General features: G+C 35.0%; 2 protein-coding genes across 2 annotated transcripts in view; one reads left to right on the top strand and one right to left on the bottom strand.

Annotated features, from left to right (window-relative positions):
• The window catches only part of LOC104214576 (neutral ceramidase 2-like), a 25,826-nt gene extending 7,324 nt beyond the window's left edge, over positions 1 to 18,502 (top strand). Inside the window, exons 6-15 of the mRNA XM_070173997.1 lie at positions 7,419 to 7,479; positions 10,107 to 10,368; positions 11,838 to 12,046; positions 14,045 to 14,350; positions 14,876 to 15,134; positions 15,670 to 15,928; positions 16,186 to 16,311; positions 16,442 to 16,505; positions 16,716 to 16,882; positions 17,603 to 18,502. Of these exons, the coding sequence (XP_070030098.1) occupies positions 7,419 to 7,479; positions 10,107 to 10,368; positions 11,838 to 12,046; positions 14,045 to 14,350; positions 14,876 to 15,134; positions 15,670 to 15,928; positions 16,186 to 16,311; positions 16,442 to 16,505; positions 16,716 to 16,882; positions 17,603 to 18,193 (2,304 nt within the window). The 3' untranslated portion in view covers positions 18,194 to 18,502. The remainder of the gene's footprint in view (positions 1 to 7,418; positions 7,480 to 10,106; positions 10,369 to 11,837; positions 12,047 to 14,044; positions 14,351 to 14,875; positions 15,135 to 15,669; positions 15,929 to 16,185; positions 16,312 to 16,441; positions 16,506 to 16,715; positions 16,883 to 17,602) is intronic.
• On the bottom strand, positions 18,232 to 22,296 carry LOC104214572 (alcohol dehydrogenase-like 7). Its single transcript, XM_009764260.2, has 10 exons — positions 22,117 to 22,296; positions 21,379 to 21,515; positions 21,248 to 21,294; positions 20,171 to 20,496; positions 19,845 to 19,927; positions 19,692 to 19,767; positions 19,322 to 19,386; positions 18,920 to 19,015; positions 18,673 to 18,837; positions 18,232 to 18,552 (listed from the first exon to the last, which is right to left on the bottom strand). The coding sequence occupies exons 1-10, from the start codon at positions 22,175 to 22,177 to the stop codon at positions 18,436 to 18,438; spliced, it is 1,173 nt and encodes a 390-aa protein (XP_009762562.1). The 5' UTR covers positions 22,178 to 22,296; the 3' UTR covers positions 18,232 to 18,435.

Below are 22,296 nucleotides of genomic sequence, written 5' to 3'. Positions count from 1 at the left end.
GTGTCCCCAACAAAAGGACGTCAGTACGAATAATGTACCGAGTATGTAAGGCATGTAAATTAGTATATAAAGGACATAAAAGAAACATGGAGTAAAGGACTCAACCTGTAAGTCTGGATAGCTCTGTAAATCATGAAATATTTATAATGTCATGCATATGCATATAAATGTCATGTAATGCATAGGTCTGTACGTACATAACATCATCAAGCCTCTGAGAACATCCCATCATATCATCTCAGCCATTGTGGGAAAATCATCAATGTATACTAGTTGATCAGGTGGTAGTGCGTATATAATGTTGTAACCTTTTCTCATATCCTATATACATATATACGCGTATATAACGTCATCTGGTCATGGGTCAATTTACATGTATAAATGAATGCAATGCATGAGAAGTACGTCAATAAAATCTTTCGGAGTGTTATAAGACCATTTTACCTTTGATTCATATCATAAAATCAATTTACGTATTTTCTGAGACCCATGAACAGACGATAGAACAATAAGACATATGAGAATTCAAGAATATAAGCATCTCTAGAATTTTTACGAATAGAGTCATTTATGAAAGTTGTGCATTTGCTCGTTTTGTTGTATCATATGGACTATGTCAAAAGGAAAAAAGGGATAGCCTTAACATACCTGAGTCGATTCTCTTGATAATCCCTCTAACACACCTTGATTGCGACAAAACACAGAACAAATCGTATGAAAAGCTCGAAGCAATCACGTAGCTATGCAAGAAAATCTTCATCAAGTCTATCTACATGAAAGGTGGCATCATAAAAAGAAGTTCAACTTCTATCTGGTCAATTCATCACTTGTCTTGATAACTCTTCACTCTTTCTATCCTAATAATTTTCTGCAAATACCAACTGAAAATTCCTTGTCTAACATCTTTTAGTGTCCCTAAATACAAATGATTGACATCGTCCTTTCAATTAGTAATCAGTACAATTTTCTTGATACCAAAAGATTAACATTCAACCATGTTAGATCCTCCTGCTCCTTTTTCAAATTGATGTTTGTACTGTAATGGGCGAGTAGTTTTGTACAACCTCTTTACATCTTTTCATCCATTCTCCAATTTTCTCCAATTGGATATCTAAAACATTGAAGTCACATGACCATGAATACCTTCTCTTAAGAAAGAAGAAAATAACGTTAAAGCTTGGTTGAAGCTCCCTTATGATTTGGATAACATTCCTTTTGTGCTTGGTGTCACATAAATCATGTAAATAGGGGTGTATATAGGTCGGGTTGGTTCGGGTTTTACAATTATCAAATCAAATTAATTGTATCGGGTTATTAAATCTAAAGACCAAACCAAACCAATAAAACTCGGATTTTTCAATCTCGGTTTTTCTCGGATTTTCGGATTTTCGGATTTCTCGGGGGTTTTTCTAGTAAAATCTTCGTTTGTGCTCAAAATATTTCTTTAATCCTAGTAAGATACAGCTATATAAAGTATTTTCCTAGAAAATAATACAAAATATGAGATGTGTCCATGGCATTATCCTAAAATATTCAACAATAAAGACAATAAATTATGTAATATAAACATTGCTAATTAAAAAGTCATAATAAAAATAAACATAATCTAAAAGTACTAAGTCATTCTAAAATAAGTAGACTAATAACGGAGTATTATTTACATGACTAAACGCTAAAGAAAAAATAAAAATAGGTTATGCATTTTTATCTAAATTATTGCAAAACAAAAAATAAATATTCAATACATTCCCTTTCATAATATTGAATTGAATATCTTTTGTTAGCATTAATATTGATTTGATTTTGGTTTGGGCTTTTGTTAGCATTATTTAATTTACTAATATTAATGGCTGTAAAACTTATTGGAACATTCAAAAGTTCTAAGTCCAACCTTGATATAATACCTTAAAAGATAAAATTATGAATTTTTTTAAGGAATATTTATAAATTACATCACAATAAGTGTATTTATATTATATATATATATATATATATATATATATTCTATATATGTAATTTCTGGTTGGTTTGGTTTCGGTTTGACTTTCTTTAGTTAAAACCAAACCAAACCAATTATGGTTGGGTTTTTTTTCGCAACACCAAACCAAATCAAACCAAACCATAGTCAGATTTGTTTTTTTCGATTTGACTCTGATTATCGGGTTGATGCGGTTTGTCGGTTTTCTTTGTACACCCCTACATGTAAATGTGCCACCTCCTAATCTCAGTTAAGAGTCATCAAAGGGGTAAAGGGGGGCGCTGCCACACTAATCTTTATCCCAAAGATTTTAATTAATTAGCTAACCTCCCACCCAAAAATTATTAATTACTCCAATTATTCACATAATTAAGAATTATCTCAACTTACGTAAAATACTACTTACTTTTAACATACTTTATATAACTTACTATCATGGTCATGTAGTACCATATAAAATAAATACATACACTATTATTTCATTAAAATATCCATGTAAATATATATATATATATATATATATATATATATATATATATATATATATATATATATTCTCAACTTCTAATTTTTCTAATCTCATATAAAGAGTAAAAATTTTGTACGCTTAATTCTTAAAATGATAAAAAGATAACCTTCTTTTCTTGTGAGAAAATAATTTCTATCTTTGCAATAAAGAAAATATCATAAACTTTCTTATATTATGTGTATAATTTAAAGCATATTTGAAAGTAGTAATATTAATAACTATATACAATCATTTTTTCATTTTTTTTCCAAACTGTTTTACGAAAATGTTCTATTCAAATTACCATATCATATATACCGTTATATATATATATATATATATATATATATATAACGATATCAAAGTTGTTAAACTTATGGGGTGTGACATGAAGAACAAAGAATTAAAATTTGTTGGAGCATTTTGCCAATCAAATGTTGGAGTTGTCAGCCCAAATCTGCTTGGAGCATTTTGCATTGATAGTGGATTACCTTGTGATTTTAATCACTCTTCTTGCGTCAAAATAGCACGGTATAGCCAGTTTTCAGATTGGTCAATCAAAAATAGCCACCGTTTACGAAGTCAATGAAAAATAGCCACTATTTGCTGCAACAAAGTCCGATCCCGTATAATATACGGGAGTTCGGGTGCATTTGTGTACGAACTCCAGCATATTATGCTGGACCAGTACACTTTGCTGACTCTTGTATAATATACGGGAGACTGGAGCACTGGTGCTCCAAACTTCAGTATATTATACTGGACATTTTTACTTGCTGGAACTCCTGTATATTATACTGGAGTTCTAGTGTACTTATACTTGAACTCCAGCATATTATATGGGAGTTCCAGGATAACTATGTTGGATCTCCCGTATAATATGCTGGAGTTCAAGCATACTTATGCTGGAACTCCAGTATAATATACGGGCATATTTTCCGGGGTTTGAACAGTATTTTCGCTCAGATTTATCTTTACATGAACAATGGCTAAATTTCAATTACTTTTGAAACTGTGGCTATTTTTGAATGACCAGTTGTAAATCTGGCTATTTTTAAATTTCTTCCTCTTCTTGCCATGGCAATGAAAAACTCTGTGTGGGCCTTGGGCCTAGGTAAAACTTAAAATGTACTTTTAAAATATTAGAAATAACCAGATTTATAACTGGTAATTGAAAAATAGTCATAATTTAAAAGTACTCAAAATTTAGTCACTTTTTGTAAAGATAAAATCTGAACAAATCCGAAAAAATTCAGCATTATCTACTGAAGTTCAGATCTTTTACATATGAGATTCCAGCATAATATGTTGGAATTCCAACATAATATGGTAGAACTCCATAGACCATAATCCAGTGTATTATGCTGGAACTTCCCGCGTGCTGGAGTTCCAACATAATATGCTATAAGTTTATACGCAAGAGCTCCATATTCCAGCATATTATACTGAAACTTTTTGTATTTCAGCAAAATAGTGGTTATTTTTCAATGGCTTTGCGAATACTGGCTATTTTTCAATTAGTACCGAAAACTAGCTAGCTGGTGCAATTTTCACTTCCTTTTTCCGCCCGTTAGTTAAATTGGACTTCAATTTCTAATGGGTTTTTTAACGACAGATATCCAGATTAAATCTTGAGTACAAAGATTATTGGAGACAGACAGTTTCAAAAGGTCGTTGAGCTTTTCACTTCAACTAAACAAGAATTAACAGGGAAGATTGGTTATCGCCCTGTTTATCTGAACTTCACAAATATTAAAGTTCAATAAGAAGGGAATAAGGTTGTCCAAACATGGCCTGCAGCATTGGGCCCAGGATTTGCTACTGGAACTACTGATAGGCCTGGTGTTTTTGGTTTCCAGCAAGGCGATACCGGGGTCAGGATCATTTTTCTGGTACATTATATACATAGATCAAAGTATATTAATTTGGACATTTCAAGAATGCAAAACTATTACATTCCTTCTCATACTTCCTTGAGGCACTTTGAAACTTCCCTGCTTTGAATAGTACATTTTCTTCGTTCTTAATTTTTTCACATGCTTCAATTTTCTCTTTTGTGTCCATCTTCCAAAATGGTTTCTCCTATATGAATCAAGTAAATAGTACATTTCAGCTGAATTAGAGAACAACAGACAACGAAATAAGCTCACATAATACTTAAATCAAAATGAAGATAAATTGATAAAGGTAAATTTCATCTCAAGGTACCGGTGTAACGATCCGGCCGGTCGTATCGAGAGTTATAGCCATATTTCCCCATTTTTGATTTTTTTGTGTTCTTCAGCTATATTAGGATATGTCAGGTCAGTTGGTTTAGGTATGGAGTAGTTTCAGAAAGGATTTGAGACACTTAGTCTCTTTATAAGAAGCTTAAGTTAGAAAAGTCAACCAGATATTGACTTATGTGTAAAGGATCTCGGATTTGAATTTTAAGAATTCAGTTAGATCTGTTAGATGATTTTGGACTTAGGAGTGTGTCCGGAATGTGTTTTGGAGGTCCGCAGTAGAATTAGGCTTGAATTGGCGAAAGTTGGAAATTTGGCGATTTCGGTCGACAGTGAAAATTTTGATATCGATGTCGGAATGGATTTCCGTAAGTAGGAGTAGATTCGTGGCATCATTTGTGATGTGTGTGTAAGATTTGAGGTCATTCGGACGTGATTTGATAGGTTTCGGTGTCGTTTGCGAAATTTAAAAGTTTAGAAGTTCTTAGGCTTGAATCCGAGGGTAATTTGGTGTTTTGATGTTGTTTTGAGTGATTCGAAGGTTCGACTAAGTTCGTATGGGGTTATATAACTTGTTGGTATATTTGGTTGAGGTCCCGAGGGGTTCGGGGTGATTCCGGATGGCTAACGAAGAGTTTGAAAGTTGGAGGAGGTGCTGAAGTTGGAACTCAGCTGTCATAATCGCACTTGTGGATGTCTCATCGCAGGTGCGAGCCCGCAGAAGCGAGCGGGGGATTGCAAATGCGAGATTGGAGGAGCTGGGCATAAGGCGCATGTGCGATGAAGTTCACGCACCTGCGATGGTCGCGGAAGAGAGGGCGCAGGTGCGTGTGTTGTCCTCATGTGCGATGTCAATTCCGCACCTGCGATGATAGTAGATGCGGTCTAGAGGCGTAGAAGCGGTCCAGGGATTTTAAGTGATTTTTCACAGATGCGGAGATTTTTTGCACAAAAGCGGCACCGCAGGTGCGCATATTGAGCCGCAAGTGCGAAAAAGCTTGGGCAGAACCTATAAATAGAAGACTTCGCGAATTTTTGCTCATTTCTATCATTTTGAACACGGGCTCTGGAGCTTTTGGGATGATTTTTGAAGGGGATTCAAGGATATTCACTGAGGTAAGTTGCTTGAGCTCTATTATCATTAGCCATGGTATTTTTCCGTTGATTTCTCACCTAATTAGTGGAGGTTTGAAGTGAAAATTGGGGGTTAGGGCTTAGAATTTTGGAGCATGGATTTTGGGGATTTGAGGGAGCAAATGATGTCGGATTTTGATGAAATTGATTTGGTTAGACTCGTGAATGAATGGGCTTTCTAGTTTTGTAATTTTTGTCGGATTTCGAGACGTGGATGAGTCGATTTCAGGATTGGAGTCCAATTAAGTAGTTTTTCTTGTGGAATTGGTTCTTTGGTGTATATTGATTGTATTGTATTACTTTTGGCTAGATTCGGGATGTTTGGAGGCCGATTTGAGAGGCAAAGACATCATAGAGTAGGATTTTGCTCGGTTTGAGGTAAGTAACGATTATAAATCTGTTCTTGAGGGTATGAAACCCCGGACATCGTGTCGTATGACTATTTTAGAGGTGACGCATATGCTAGGTGACGGGCGTGTGGGCGTACACCATAGGGATTGTGACTTGGTCCATCCTGTGAGACTGTAGAATCGATTAGCCTACTGTTTACTACGTGTTCTCTTTGTTTTTATGGAAATTGATTGCACTTCATGCTAGAAATCATGCTTAGGCCTTGTGATATCACTGTTGAGATCCGTGGGATCGTGTACTTACTGAATTAACTGCTATTTGTTGTTTTGTTCTTAGTCATGATATTACTTGCATATTTTACCTCCATTCCCTCCTACTTATCATTGATACATGTACTTATCTCTGTTTGGCCTGAATTCTATGCTTTTTGAGAGCCCGAGGGACTGGTGAGGTTGGTGACTAAGATAGAGCCTGAGTGCCGAGCTGTGAGCTATATGAGTGTATATGGATCGGGTTGCACGCCACAACGAGTCTCAGAGATATATATATATGTATATATTGGATCGGGTTGCACGCCACAACGATCCTTCGGGCTGATTATCTAATTGGATCGGGTTGCACGTCGCAACGAGTCTTATGGTTATTTATATATTGGATCGGGCTACATGCCGTAGTGATACAATGCTTGGGTTGAAGGAGCCCCTCCGGAGTCTGCACACCTCTAGTGAGTGCAGGTACCTATTGAGTATGATTATTGAGGGCTGAGAGCCGAGTGATTCAGTTGTTGATATAAGCTGAGTGACTGTTGCCTTGAGAGATTGTAATTGCTTTCAGATTGTTGTTCACTTAGTTGTTATTTGTCCTTCTTGATCAAATTTTTGGGAGACTTGATATCTGGTTTACTTGGGCACGTACTGATGTGACTTAAACTAATGAATTTGAAAGCGTGACTGTTCGTATTTGAAAGATATTGAGATAACTGTATTTACATAGCTCGTCACTACTTCTCAGTTCCTTATTTACTTCTGTTACTTACTGAGTTGGAAGTACTCACGTTACTCCCTGCACCTTGTTTGCAAATCCAGGTAAGACCAGGTCGCAGAGGATGTTGAGCTCGTGCGCAGCTGACTATCGGAGATCTACGAGGTAGCTGTCGGACGTCCACAGCCCTTGTCTCTCCTTCCATTGTTGTCTTTATTTCTGTTTTTATGGCATTTGACAGATTATTGTAAACTTTGATTCTAGACCGGTTGTAGATGCTCATGACTTAGTGACACCCCGATGTTGGGCTATCTTTTCCGCATTTTGCTTTTGAGTTGAACTCTTTTATGAAGTTTTTAATATGAAAAGCTTTGATATTTTTTAAATGAAATATTGAAGTGTTTGGAAGTGTGTCGGTTTGCCTAGCACCACGATAGACGCCATCACGACAGGTTAGAGTTTTGGGTCGTGACAATTTGGCACTTCATTAATATTTCATATTAGGACAAAATATTAACTTGTAAGTGATATCTTGGTGTAGTAATCAAACGCTGATAATAAAGAACATGTCAAATAACAAATCTTCCGTTGGGCCGATTTATCATTCACACGTAAAACCAAATAATTATCATGCATTTATTACCACAAGATGCACATGTAATTCTGTTAAACAATAACTTTCATGTGGGCCGATCAATATTCAAATAGGTTACGCATACACAACCTTTTATATTTCAAAATAAATAAATCTCCACAAGAAAGGTCACTTTGGCAACATTAAGCTTCGATTTTATTTATCTCAAAATATATACAATTATACCAATATCCAACTTTAAATTCTCTAAACTGAAATATGTATATTTTCAAGTCAAATAAATTGTGATAGGCCCAAAAGCTGAATTAACCACAAAAGTTAACAGCTGCCAGTACTTAAACCGATGAATCTAACATATTTAATTCACCAAACAAAACATAAATAAATAAAAGTTACTTACTGAACTAAACTTTTCTAGCAGCAAAGGAGGATTTGTTTTTTCTTTATTCAAAATTTAAATGTTGCAGGAGCTTTATATTTGTCCTTAACTGGAAGAAATAGTTGCTGCTAATATCCTGTTTATTTTTATTTTTATATAATCATAAAACAAGAAAAGATTAACTAAATAAGTAAATCCACAAACATAATAAACGTTTCTGGCAGCAAACATAATACCTCCAATTCCAAAGAACTATATTCATGCCACATCCAAAACTTCAGTTCTTCAATTTATTTTATATTCACAACTTAAACCACCGAAAGTTAAATTAAAACAAATAAGTGAATATGTAAACTTAAAGGCGGCAAACCTTAAGAAAAATTAATGATTCTGAATTATCATGTCATAATAGCGGCAACCTTGGATCATCGTATATGTATTTTTATTCTTCTTAAAGCAGACAACATAAATATATACAAAGTATTATGTTTCTACTTTATTCTTATTCATTTATTTGCAACAACATGAATAGGGATAGCACATGAATCCCAAAGAGACGTGAGGTGTCAGAAAATATTTTCCAAAAGCAGTGCTGAAAATATATTCACGGAAAGTTAATTCTTAATGAGTTAATATGATATAGGCTCTGATACCAATTGTTAGAACTAAAAAATACTTTAAAGATGAACACCATCATCTTTACCCAAGAACTATCGTATCAAATCATCAAGAATAAAACTGAATGCGGAAGCGTAACTGAATCCATGGGAATGGATGAAACTCGTTGTCTTATGGTTAGTGGTCTTCCAACCGAGACGTAGGAATTACACAGAAGACGACTCTCACTTTTCCAATGATGGAATATTAGAAAAGAACCTTACGTCTAATTTGGGGACCATAACTCATTTATAGTTGGACGTGTTTATGTAATTCTAATTTAGCCCATCATTAAATTAGAAGTTACATCCGGGTATCTACACATGAGACCACATACTTTAGGAGATGTCTTATAGACCCATTTAATTTTAAACCTTAGCAGATTATGTCTAATTTGGATCAACCTTTTAACGATAGCAACCAACATATAATTATTTTTAATACAAAATATATGTGCTACCTCCATAAACTTTTACAGTTAATCCTAAGCTGCAAAGGAAGAGGAAACGTGGGGGTGTGCACTCAAAATCTGTGGGGCAACTTTACTAAAGCTTTAAGATACTACTGGCCAATTTTATTCGAAATGCAACTTTGATTGACTCACTTTCATTTGAGTGATTTCCTTCTTAGTCATCACTCATATTATTTTCTTAATTTTCATATGGTATAAATGTCGATATTGCGCCAAATAAAATAACAATAATAACGGTAGCGTTTACAAAGACCTTACCACAATAATAACTCTAAATGCACACTCTGATCCGAACGAATTTGAAAAACAAACAGCTAAAATACGAGCCGTAAAAAGAGGTACAATTCCAACATAACAAACAAGACTCAGCTTTCCCAAACTTTCACGTTCGGAGCGGCCTAAGAAGTGATACCAACTAAGGCACCGGTTGTCCAAAAACAAAAACAAAAACAAAACAAAAAATAATATATATATATATATGTCTATGAAATTTTGCAAGCTTTTGGAAATATTTCGCAAAATTTGACTATTTTATCAAAAATTTTAGAAATTTTTTTCCCCTCTTACAAAACTGCAAATACTACTTTTTTTCAAAAATTACTATTTTTATGTCCAAATGCCTACTAAATTTCTTCATAGTATAATTAAAAGATAAAACATCTAAGGTCTATGTCACTTACTCCCGACAACTCCTAGGAATTCCCAATTTTTACACTAACCTAAGTACACAACCCTCATATATTCTGAAAGCTATCTAGAAAATTTCCTTCACAAACCAAAATGAGAAGAAAAACAGAGATTTTATTAAGTATTTTTCTGATTTTAGGTTGTTCGATAATTAGAAGTGTCAATGGGGAATACTTGATAGGAGTTGGAAGTTATGACATGACAGGACCAGCTGCTCAAGTGAACATGATGGGTTACGGTAATTTTGATCAAGTTACTGGCGGTATACATTTTAGGTTAAGAGCTAGGACTTTCATTGTTGCTGAAAGTTCAAAAGGTCCGAGGTTTGCTTTTGTCAATCTTGATGCAGGGATGGCTTCACAACTTGTGACAATTAAGGTACTTGAGAGACTAAAATTAAGGTACGTACCATAATTTCTAGTCACTAATTACTTCGTCCTTGAACGAGAGTCTTGGCGTAATTGATAAAGTTGCAGTCATGTGATCAGGAGGTCACAGGTTCAAGTCGTGGAAACAGCCTCTTGCAGAAATGCAGGGTAAGACTGCGTACCATAGACCCTTGTGGTCCGGCCCTTCCTCGGACCCCACGCATAGCGGGAGCTTAGTGCACTCGAACTGCCCTTTTTTTAATTACTTCGTCCAGTTTCATTTTATTTGACGATATTTCCCGGAAGGTAAAGCTTTTTTTTTAAAAAAAAAAAAAGTTGTTTGAATATACTATAATCGAAGTACTTTAAAAAAATGATCTTAAATATGTCATGTCTTTTTTATATGTCAATACAAATATTTCAGGAAGGTGAAATAAAAAGTATAACGTTAGAATTCTCAAACATAGAAAGGTATTATTTTTTTAAAAAGACTAAAAAGAAAAAGTGTATCGTGTTACATGGAGCATAAAAAGTAACTCCATCCTATTTAATTTGTTTGGTACTATTTTCTTATTAATCCGTTCACAAAATAGTAACACGTTGCTATAATTTGAAACAATTAACTTTAAATTTATCGTTTACTCTTAATAATGAAATATAGTCACACAAATGTTATGACATGTTTAAATTCGCAAACTTTAAAAATCTTCATTTCTTTCCTAAATTTGATGCCGAATCAAAATATGATACTCCCTCCTTTCATTTATAATAGTCCACTTTTGACTTTGCATCTCCTTTAAGAAAAATAAAGAAGTATATATTTTATAATTTTATCCATGACAATGATAGCATTTCAAAAAGTCCTAGGAAAGGGTTTGTGGAAGATCTTCTCTTTCCTTTTCATTACAAACAAAGCGAAGGCGCTACTTTTAGCCCTTTCAAGAATGAAGGCCCGCGCGACACTCGGCGTTAACACTCCCAAATCTAAAAATCCTAACCACAGTTTTAATGATAACGAGCGGCGAAAGCATACAAAGATAGTGAGGCTTCCATCGCTTAGATTTAGGGCGATAGGGCGCACCACAGATACGATAAGAAGCACCCCTCAATCGATAGGTCAAAGACAGAAAGATAGTACCAGTGACATGAGTAGTTAATGTTAAGGGTAAAACAAAGAAAAAATTATTGTGTTTCTATTGATTTGCTAAATGGACAAGTAAAAATAAAAATATATTTTTAGTATAGTGAAACAAATAAAAGTAAACGAGGCGAGCAAATTGAAACAGATGAGTATAGATATACATACAAATTTTCTTTTGGACTAATGTTTAGTGCATTTAAAAAGATTTACACTAAGTACTCACTCCTAGCTATGTTATATTAATTCGTTACGAACACGTTAAGGTATAATGAAAAATCTATGTAACATAGAATTGCTGCGCCGTAGTAGAAAATGTTATATCTTAAACAATTGTGTTAATACTTTGTTTGTATATATGAAGGTATGGAAATTTATACAGTGAAGAAAATATTGCAATAAGTGGGACACATACTCATGCTGGTCCAGGAGGTTACTTGCAATATGTGACCTATACTGTAACTTCACTTGGCTTTGTTCCTCAGTCATTTGAGGCCATTGTTACTGCTATTGAACACAGCATTGTCCAAGCTCATGACAATCTAAAGCCTGGTTCCATCTTTATCAACAAAGGTAAGAAATCAATCATTATATATATATAACACTAAGGTAAGAAGAAAAAGAAAGTAAAAAGGGCTTATTCTGATTTCTTGTTTAGGATTTAAGTTATATTCGTTGATATCGTCCTATATATATGGGTGTAATTTAGTTGGAGTTAGTTTCACATATGATTACTAACTTTACCTGCTTTAACAAGAAAATCACAAAAATTCCTTTTTGTCACATTAAAGTAACTTAAGCTTTTCACTATAATATTATAGTTACAAAAATTTATCACTATACTAGTAAAATCATTTTGATGGTAGGTTTTGCCGTTATAGTGGTAAAGTTTAGTGAGATTGAATTTTTTTTTAATGAGACAAAAAGGTTTTATGACCTAATTGTCATAGTTGGTAAAGTATTTAGTGAATTAAATGTTATACTAGTGGATAAAGTTCGAATACGAAAAATAATTTGTAATTTTAGTTTTAGTAACCATACACAACAACAATAACAACAAATCAAGTATAATCCCACAAGTTGGGAGTGGGGAATATACAACAACAACAACAACCCAGTAAAATCTCACTAATGGGATCTGGGGAGGGTAGTGTGTATGCATATCTTACCCCTACCCCGCATGAGTAGGGAGGTTGTTTCCGAAAGACCCACGGCTCAAGACAAAGGACAAAAGGAAACAATATTAGTATCACGAGAGAAATTATAGGAAAAGTAGAAACAACATACAATCCAGAAGAAAGATGCAAAGAAAAAGCGAAAGCGATGACTAGTAAATAGGTCATGCACTCGAAAGCGAAAATAGTAAGAGACATCATTGTCACTAGCTATCTTAGACAAAAAACCCTACCATACTAGTCCCATAATGGTACGAAGAAAGACAATACTCAATTACATCCTAACCTACAATCCTAATACTCGATCTCCACATCTTCCTATCAAGTGTCACGTCCTCGGAAATCTGAAGCATCGCCATATCCTGCCTGATCACCTCTCCCCAATACTTCTTAGGCCGCCCTCTACCTCTCCTCTCACCCTCCACAACCAGACGCTCACACCTCCGTAACGGAGCATCTGGGCTTCTCCTCTGAACATGTCTGAACCATCTGAGCCTCGTTTCCGCATCTTATCATCAATAGGACGACGTGCACCTTCTCCTGAATATCATCATTCCTAATCTTATCCATCCTAGTGTACCCGCACATCCACCAGAACATCCTCATTTTTGCTACTCTCATCTTCTAGATATGTGAGTTCTTAACAGGCCAACACTCAGCTCCATACATCATGGTCGGTCTAACCACCGGTTTATAGAACTTACCTTTGAGTGTCGGTGGCACTCTCTTGTCACACAGGACTCCAGATGCTAACCTCCACTTCATCCATCCTACCCCAATACGGTGTGTGACATCCTCGTCGATCTCCCCTCATTCCTGGATAACCGAACCAAGGTACTTGAAAGTTGTCTCTACTTGGGATGACCTGTGATTTAAGCCTCACATCCACGCCCACTTCCCCCGACTCAGCGCTGAACTTACACTTCAGGTATTCTGTCTTCGTCCTGCTCAGGTTGAAACCCTTAGACTCAAGAGCCTGTCTCCAAACCTCCAACCTCTCGTTAACACCAACTCGCGACTCATCAATCAGAACTATATCATCGGCGAATAGCATGCACCATGACACCTCCCCTTGAATATGGTGTGTCAACGCGTCCATCACCAGGGCGAATAAGAACGGACTTAGCGCAGAACCTTGGTGTAACCCCATTACAACTGGAAAATGCTCAAAGTCACCTCCTACTGTCTTAACCCGAGTTTTAACCCAATCATACATGTCCTTAATCGTCATAATGTAGGAAACCGGCACACCTTTTGTCTCCAAGCATCTCCATAGAATTTCTCTTAGAATACGCAAAATAAAAACGTAATTTAATCGATTGTAGTTGATTATTTTGCCCTCTTTACTAATCTACCCTTCGATGGAATTTAATTCCTTTTTTAAATATTTATGTAGGGGATCTAGAGAATGCAGGTATAAACAGGAGTCCAAGTGCATATATATTCAACCCTAAAGAAGAGAGGTCCAAATATGTTAACAATGTTGATACTCTAATGACCCTATTGAAATTTGTGGATGGAGAGACTGGAAAAAGTGTTGGTGCATTCAGCTGGTTTGCAACACATGGAACTTCAATGAGCAGAGACAACAAACTCATCAGTGGAGATAACAAGGGTGCAGCTGCTAGGTTCTTTGAGGACTGGTTTGCTTCTCAGGAGAAAAATTCCTCTACAAATTCTACCACTTACTCTAAGGTGTTAGGTAGGTAAAATTAATACTCATTTTGTTTGTGATGAACACAAACACAAGACTTCAATGAGTATTTATTACTCATATGATTTTAATACTATGTACTGACAGTTTAAAATATATGTTTGCATAATGTGATCAAAGACGTTGAACCTAACTCAACTTCAAGAGTTGTGATTCCAAAACCAAATCCATGTTGATATGTTTCTCAATATTGGGTTCATGTGTTATGTTATACATGCTTGTCCAGTATTAATCGGGGGAGGGGGGAAGGGGGGATGTCATTGGCTGAAAGAATAAGTTGTAGTCTCCTTTTTGTCGTCTTGGCAAATTCTCGTCTAAATAAGTTAACTTTTGAGATTAAGTTAGTAAAATTACCTATAAGGTAACTACGAGTAAATATTTTGATAAAAGCACTAACCGGTTTACTTGATAAAAATTGTATTCCATCTAATATGCTATCATCCTATTCACTAATTGTGTATAAAGTCTTTATATCGTTAGTGTTTGTAACTTAAATCTTTCTTTATGGATCAGGTAGCAACCAAGCCTTGTTCTATAAAGCATCTAAAATCAAGCCCACAGGAGGAAAAACTTGTGCAAACACAACAAGCCAAGGGTTTAAGGTGAGGAAGAACAAAGAATTGAAATTTGTAGGAGCATTTTGCCAATCAAATGTTGGAGATGTCAGCCCAAATGTGCGTGGAGCATTTTGCATTGATAGTGGATTACCTTGTGATTTTAATCACTCTTCTTGTCATGGCAATGACCAACTTTGTGTGGGCCGTGGGCCTGGGTAAGACTTAAAAGGAAAAAAATCCCAGAAATAGCCGGATTTATATCTGGTAATTGAAAAATAGTCACAATTTTAAAAGTAATCGAAATTTAGGAACTTTTTCATTTAAAGATAAAATCTGAACAAAAACACTCTTAAAAATCCGGATAAATTCCAACATAATATGCTGGAGTTTGAATTTTTTACATATAAGATTCCAGCATAATGTGCTCTGTAATTTCATAATGCGCCGGAGTTCCAACATAATATACTAAAAGTTTATACACCATAATCCAATATATTATGCTGGAACTTTCTGTGTGCTAGAATTCCAATATTATATGCTGGAAGTTTATACGCATGAGCTCAATAATCTAGCATATTATGCTAGAACTTTTCGTGTTTATTTTCAATGACTTTATAAATGCTGGCTATTTTTCAATTATCAGTCTAAAAACTGGTTAGCCTGTGCTATTTTCACGACTTAAAGAGTACTTCCTTTTTCAGCCCGTTATTTAAATTGGGCTTTAATTTCTAATGGACTTTTTAACTACAGATATCCAGATGAAATCTTGAGTACAAAGATTATTGGAGAGAGACAGTTTCAAAAGGCTGTTGAGCTTTTCACTTCTGCTAAACAAGAATTGACAGGGAAGATTGATTATCGCCACGTGTATCTGAACTTTACAAATATTAAAGTTCAATTAGAAGGGAATAAGGTTGTCCAAACATGCCCTGCAGCATTGGGCCCAGGATTTGCTGCTGGAACTACTGATGGGCCTGGTGTTTTTGGTTTCCAGCAAGGTGATACCGAGGTCAGGGATCAATTCATTTTCTATAATCATGAAAATAAACTCGTGATCTTTACACAAATAGCCAGATTTACAGTTTATTTTTCATGACGGATATACATAGATTATACATATATATTATATATGAATTTTACATATATTATACATCCGTCAGCTATTTTTAGTTTAAGCAGTTGGGTGACGGCTATTTAGGTTAATATTTTACATTCTCTTTAACATTTTTGTTGTGTTTAAGGATGAAGATTTGATCTGCTTTACAGATAAATCCATTTTGGAAGAAGCTAAGAGATGTGTTAAGAGAACCAAGCCCATATCAAGTGGGCTGTCAAAAGCCCAAAACTGTTTTGCTGGATACCGGAGAGATGTTCTGGCCCTATCCATGGGCGGTAAGGCCCATTAAGAAAATTAAAGGAAAAATAGAAAATTCTACATTAAAAACATTTTCTTGATTTCATTTGTCAATAGAGTAAATTTATTGATGAATCTTGGTTTTTTTTTTCTTCTTTTTTTTGGCAGCCAGCAATACTTCCAATTCAAATTATTAGGCTGGGAAGTCTCATCATTCTCTCTGTGCCAGGAGGTAATGATTAGATTATGACTTTTTCTAAATAATTACTAACTATAAATCCTTATAAAAATTATGATGTATGCTTGTATATATATTATTATGTAGATTTTTTTCAAAATAATTAATAAGAAACAATGTACAATTTCATATGTGTTGGTTCTTGGGACTTCTCATTCTTTTGGTACAAAGGTAATACTACTAAATTATGCACAACATGTACAGAATTTACAACAATGGCTGGTCGTCGATTAAGAGAAGCAGTGAAAGAAACACTAATAAGCAGTGGAAATGGCGAATTTGACGACGAAAATGTTGTCATAGCAGGCCTAACCAACGCTTACTCACAGTATATATCAACTTTTGAAGAATACGAGCAACAAAGATATGAGGTACTAATACTTACTTTTGACTCGAACTATATCAACAACAACAATAATGACCCACTAAAATCCCACAAGTAGGGTCTGGGGAGGGTAGTGTGTACGCAGATCTTATCCCTACCCCGAAGGAGTAGAGACGTTGTTTCCGAAAGATCCTCGGCGCAAGAAGACGGGAAAGACGAGAGAGAAGGGAAGAGACAATATATTAGTACCATCAAACAGAAACCAAAGAAATAATAACAGCATCATAAGAACTAGAAAATAGTTAGAAATGCAATAACAAAACCAGAAAATAAGCCTCGATGCTATGAAAACGGAAAGATAGTGTGAACACAACATTAACCACTAGCAAGCTATGGCCAACCCTATCAAACTAGCCTCACCCTCGGACTCAAGCACATCCTAACCTAAAACCCTAATGCTCGACTTCCACACCTTCCTATGAAGGGCCAAATCCTAGGAAATTTGACTCGAGCTATATATGTATTTATAATAAATGTTTGAACCTCATGGAAGGAATATAGTCAGTAACGGTAATTCACTATCAGAGTATAATTCTTTTTATATCAGTTTATGTTACAACATATAACTGTCAATATTAAGTCTAATGGCTCACCTAAAAAATGAAGTAAATAACATGTTATAACAAGGTCAAAATATAATGGTAGCATGTTATAACCTTAAATTTTGTTACATTTTAAAAGTGTTGAATGTCAAAAATTTGGACAGGCTGCATCTACACTATATGGTCCCCATACATTATCAGCATATATTCAAGAATTCGAGAAGTTAGCTGAATCTATGGCAAAAGGAGAACAAATTCCTAAAGGACCTTCACCTCCAAATCTTTTGTCAATTCAACTTAGTCTACTACCAAATCCTACGGGTGACTCACCTCCACAAGGCATAAATTTTGGTGATATTAAACAAGACATAAATGTACCAAAATCAGGAACATTTAAAAAGGGTGACAAAGCAATTGCTACATTCTGGAGTGCAAATCCAAGATATGACTTACTTACTGAAGGCACATTTGCTGTAGTAGAAATGCTACAAGGCAAAAGATGGATACCTACATATGACGACGACGATTTTTGCTTGATCTTTAAATGGCAAGCAGAAAATAGTACGAGTGTGGCTGCTGCTGCAAATGCTACTGCTAATGTGAATAGTTATGGTTATGCTACACTTGAATGGGAAGTACCAGACGAGGCTAATCTTGGCGTTTATCGCTTAAGGCATTTTGGATCAACAAAGAAAACGAAAGAATCACCAAACTTGTATTATACTGGTGCATCTAGTGCTTTTACTGTGTCTTAGGATAGTAAGACACAGAAAATCCAACATAAACATGCAAATGTATGAACAGAACTTTGGCATTGATGATCTTGTTTGTTCCCACAAAAACAGATATTAACTTAATATTGGAAAAACAATTGCCTACTGTTCATCTATTACAGGAGCTTTTTTTCTTAGGCGAGTAAGACGGATTTCGAAAGTTGAGGTTCAATAACTAAAGAACAAGGGAATACTTATTATGGCGCAGGCTGCAGTGAGATAAATCACTTGTCCATCCAAATAACACAGCGTAGGCTCTTTCCTTGAATAAGTAAATCGAAAGCCTTGTTGATGTCTTCAAAATTCACTTCATGTGTCACAAACTTGTCCAATTGCAATTCCTAAAGCCACGAAAAAGGCAAGGACTAATGTTATTCAAATGAATCCCATTACTTTATAATTGAAATGCAGCTTGTCGCTTGAAAAGAATCGCAACAAACATAAGCAGAACGATTAATTACCTTATCAAGATAACGTTTAACAAGGATAGGAACATCGGATTTTGGTTTGAGACCACCAAAGAGTGCTCCTGTGAGAGTTTTCCTACTCGTAAGAACCTCAAAAGAATTCAAGTTCAGCTGTGCCCCTGGCTTATCAACTCCTAAAACAACTGTTTTCCCCCAACCCTGCATTTTATATCCAAAGGTATTAGGTATGAGTTTGTTCTCATTATTTTGTTGATTAGTGTAAGAGTTATATGGGGGAGACCTTTCGACAGCAGGCGAACGCTTCCTGCACAAGTGTTCCCAGACCAACACATTCAAAACAATAGTCAGCACCTCCATTAGTCATCTCAATTATCACCTGTTTAGAAAAAGGAAAACAAATTATGAGAGTTTTAGCATAGGATAAGGATCATTGCCATATAACTATAAGTTGTCTAGCTTCTACAATAACAACAACAAACCAAGTGAGCTCCCACAAGTTGGGTCAGGGTAGGGTAGTGTGATACCCCTACCCTGGTAGAGCAGAAAGGTTGTTTTCGCTAGACCCTCGGCTAAAGAGGCAAGGGGTCAAGCTTCTAAGTTAGTAAATTCCATATTGTAAGAATGAATGCTACAACCATGTTTTATGCATTCATTCACAAATAAGCATAATCTTTTTTCATACCTGGCTAATAGGTTTATCCCCACAGCTGTTGGAATTGATAAAATCAGTGACTCCAAATTGCTTCCCTGTGTCAAATGAGAAAGATAAAAATAAGAAAAAAGGAGAAGAGGAAAACGAATATTTTCTTTTTTGTTATTGTTGTTGTACATCGAAGGGGAGCCTTGGAGCAACTGTCAAGTTGTCTCCGTGTGACCTATAGGTCACGGGTTCGAGCCATGGAGTCAGTCACTCATGCTTGCACAGGATAAGTTGCCTATATCACACCTCCTTGGGGTGTGGCCCTTCCCCGGATCCTGCGAAAACGCGGGATCTTTGCGCACCGGTTTGCCCTTTTTGTTGTTGTTGTACAATGAATATTTAGTGTACCTACCTATTTCAAACTTGTCAGAGTTTATATCTACACCAATAATTCTGGTAGCACCACATAGCCTTGCTCCTTCTGCAACCTAAAAGATCCTCAGGATTAAGCATAAGTGGTTATTAATACTGACAAAAGCAAGAAGAAGGAGGAGGAGGTACATACTGCTAATCCGATTGCACCCAAACCGAAGATCACTACAGTTGAACCTGGTTCCACATTTGCTGTTTTCCAAGCAGCACCTACTCCTGAAAGCTCAATTTAGATAATATCAGACATGAAATTGTTCATGGATTCTTATATTAATCTAATTTACACGCATCGATAGTGTAAGTAGTAAGAAACTTGTTTTATTCCCAAGCTACCTAATAGGGTAAAACTACTAAAATGATGATTTCAAGTGCTAATACCAATTCGATACAGAATACAACTAACTCTAGAAATGATTAAAACATGTAAAGATAAAAAGACAGAAGAGGTCAGGAAATTACCTGTTGATACTCCACAACTAAAGAGACATGCCCGGTTAGGTGGGATTTCAGGATCAATCTTTGTTACATTAGTAATGTCTACGACTGTGTACTCGGAAAAACTTGATATATACAGGAAATGGTGTAAAGTTTCTCCTTCAACAGTAGTGAATCTGCTTGTTTCATCTCTATGTAGCAATGGAGATACCTCAAATGGGAATTTGGAACAAAGGTTGCTTTTCTCGGATTTACAGTCTACACATTCCTTACAGTCGGACAAAAATATAGGTACAACTGAATCTCCTTCTTTTAACTCCTCAACATCTTCTCCAACACTCTCCACAATCCTTAAATTCAGTAAGAATTGGTATCAGAAAGAATGTCATATATAAGAATCCATGCCTCGACTTTGACTAGCAAAAGAGTAATAAGCAATAAGAAAAAAAAACACTATCCAAAGAGACATATATCATTTGCATTTTGAAGATGCATTTTTAAAGCATATATTATTGTAGTAAAATTTATTTAAGCCTGTGCTGAAACATTACCAAATTCTGTTCCTAAAACATACTGGATCAAACTTAGCCATGTTAACTATTGCCTTCAATCAAGAAATCAAATAAACCACGACCAAGGAATTGACAGGGATCACGGAATATACTGCTTGTTTGTTTCATTTTTTATGACAACTCTTTCCTTCTTTGTCGATTCCAAAAAAGAATGACAACTTTCTATATTTTGAAACTTCTTAAATTTACACGTTCCTTTTTACCCTTAATGACATGCTTTTATACAATCAAATCTCTCTATAACAGCCTCTTTTGTTCCGATATTTTGGCTGCTATAATGAAATGTTACAAATGACATAGGAGTATATTATAATACAATATAAAAATCGATTTCGATAAAATTTTGGCTTTTATAGTGAATAACTATTATATAGGAATGCTATTATAGAGAGATTTGACTTTAAACATGTTATTGTCACAAATTCAAAGGGTACTTTTGGGGTATGTGCCAAAAATCTTTCGTTCTTTGTAAATTTTATGTCCAGCCAAACACCGTCGTATAAAATGAAACAAAAGAAGTAAAATTTACCCAAAAGCTTCATGGCCCAAGATTCTTGGAAAACAACCAGGAAATTCCTAAGAAGAATAAAAAAGGCATCAGAAACAAAAAATTCTACTGAAGAGAGATTAAATTTGGAAATAAACATAAAAATTCCATACTTTCATCTTCCAGAAGGTAATGTCGCTGTAACAAAGAGAAGTACAAATGATTTTTAGTCGAACTTCATGTGCTTTAGGAGGAGCCACAATCACTTCCTCTATCACCAGTGCTTCTCCTGGTTTTCTTGCTACCGCAGCTGCAGCACCACACTCACAAATCAGGACCCGTTTGTCCATAAAAAAAAAAAAAAAAAATCCTTTTTTCAAATTTTTTTTTTCGAAGTGTGTTTGTCCATAAAATTTCAAAAGTTTTTGGAAATTTTACGAAAATGAATTTTTTATATTCAAAATTTTCAGAAATACTTTTTTCTCCACCCACAAAATTATAGTAATATTTTTTCAAGTGAAATACATGTCCAAACAAAATTTCAAATTCTAAATACCATTTTTCAATTTAACTCCAAATACTATTTTTTTTTCAAAGCCTACAATTTGTATGTCCAAACGCCTACTAATTAACAAGTAAAATGGATTTTTTTAAAGAAAAACAGCAATTTTTATCAATTAAAATCTCTAATTATTTTCAAGATTCCACATAAACCACTTGGCTCGACTATAAGAATCCTATATATATCGACACGATCCTGTAAATATAATTTATATATAACTGTGTATAATCAATGTAAAATCTATGTATACTGACTAAAAAAAATAAATATTGAATGTGACCGGCTATTTGTGTAACAATCTCATATATTTATGTGAATTTGGAACGTATAATTAAAGATCAAAATTTACCTCTGCAACGAATAGGCTTTCCAGCAGTTTTGCTAATGCCGTTTTGTTTTGTAGAAGCCATTTTTGTCAATACTGCAAAGCACGGAATTAGAGTCAGAGAATTGAATGAGTTGTTATATCTTCACTTCTCTGGTTTTTTATAGGGTCAATGGTTAGCTGCAGCGAGGGAAGAATACTTGA

Source organism: Nicotiana sylvestris, chromosome 4 (genome assembly GCF_000393655.2).
Source record: "Nicotiana sylvestris chromosome 4, ASM39365v2, whole genome shotgun sequence".
NCBI classification, from domain to species: Eukaryota; Viridiplantae; Streptophyta; class Magnoliopsida; order Solanales; family Solanaceae; genus Nicotiana; species Nicotiana sylvestris.
Note: the sequence above shows the minus strand (reverse complement) of the source record. Positions and strands in the feature narration are given on the sequence as shown.

Bases quoted from the DNA above. Each gene is read 5' to 3' on its own strand.
- LOC104214572 (XM_009764260.2), bottom strand. From the start codon at position 22,177: ATGGCTTCTACAAAACAAAACGGCATTAGCAAAACTGCTGGAAAGCCT. The intron at 18,838-18,919 runs GTCTCCCCCATA...TATAAAATGCAG, and splicing joins CGTTCGCCTGCTGTCGAAAG to GGTTGGGGGAAAACAGTTGT. The intron at 18,553-18,672 runs GTAATTAATCGT...TCGTGGCTTTAG, and splicing joins TTAAACGTTATCTTGATAAG to GAATTGCAATTGGACAAGTT.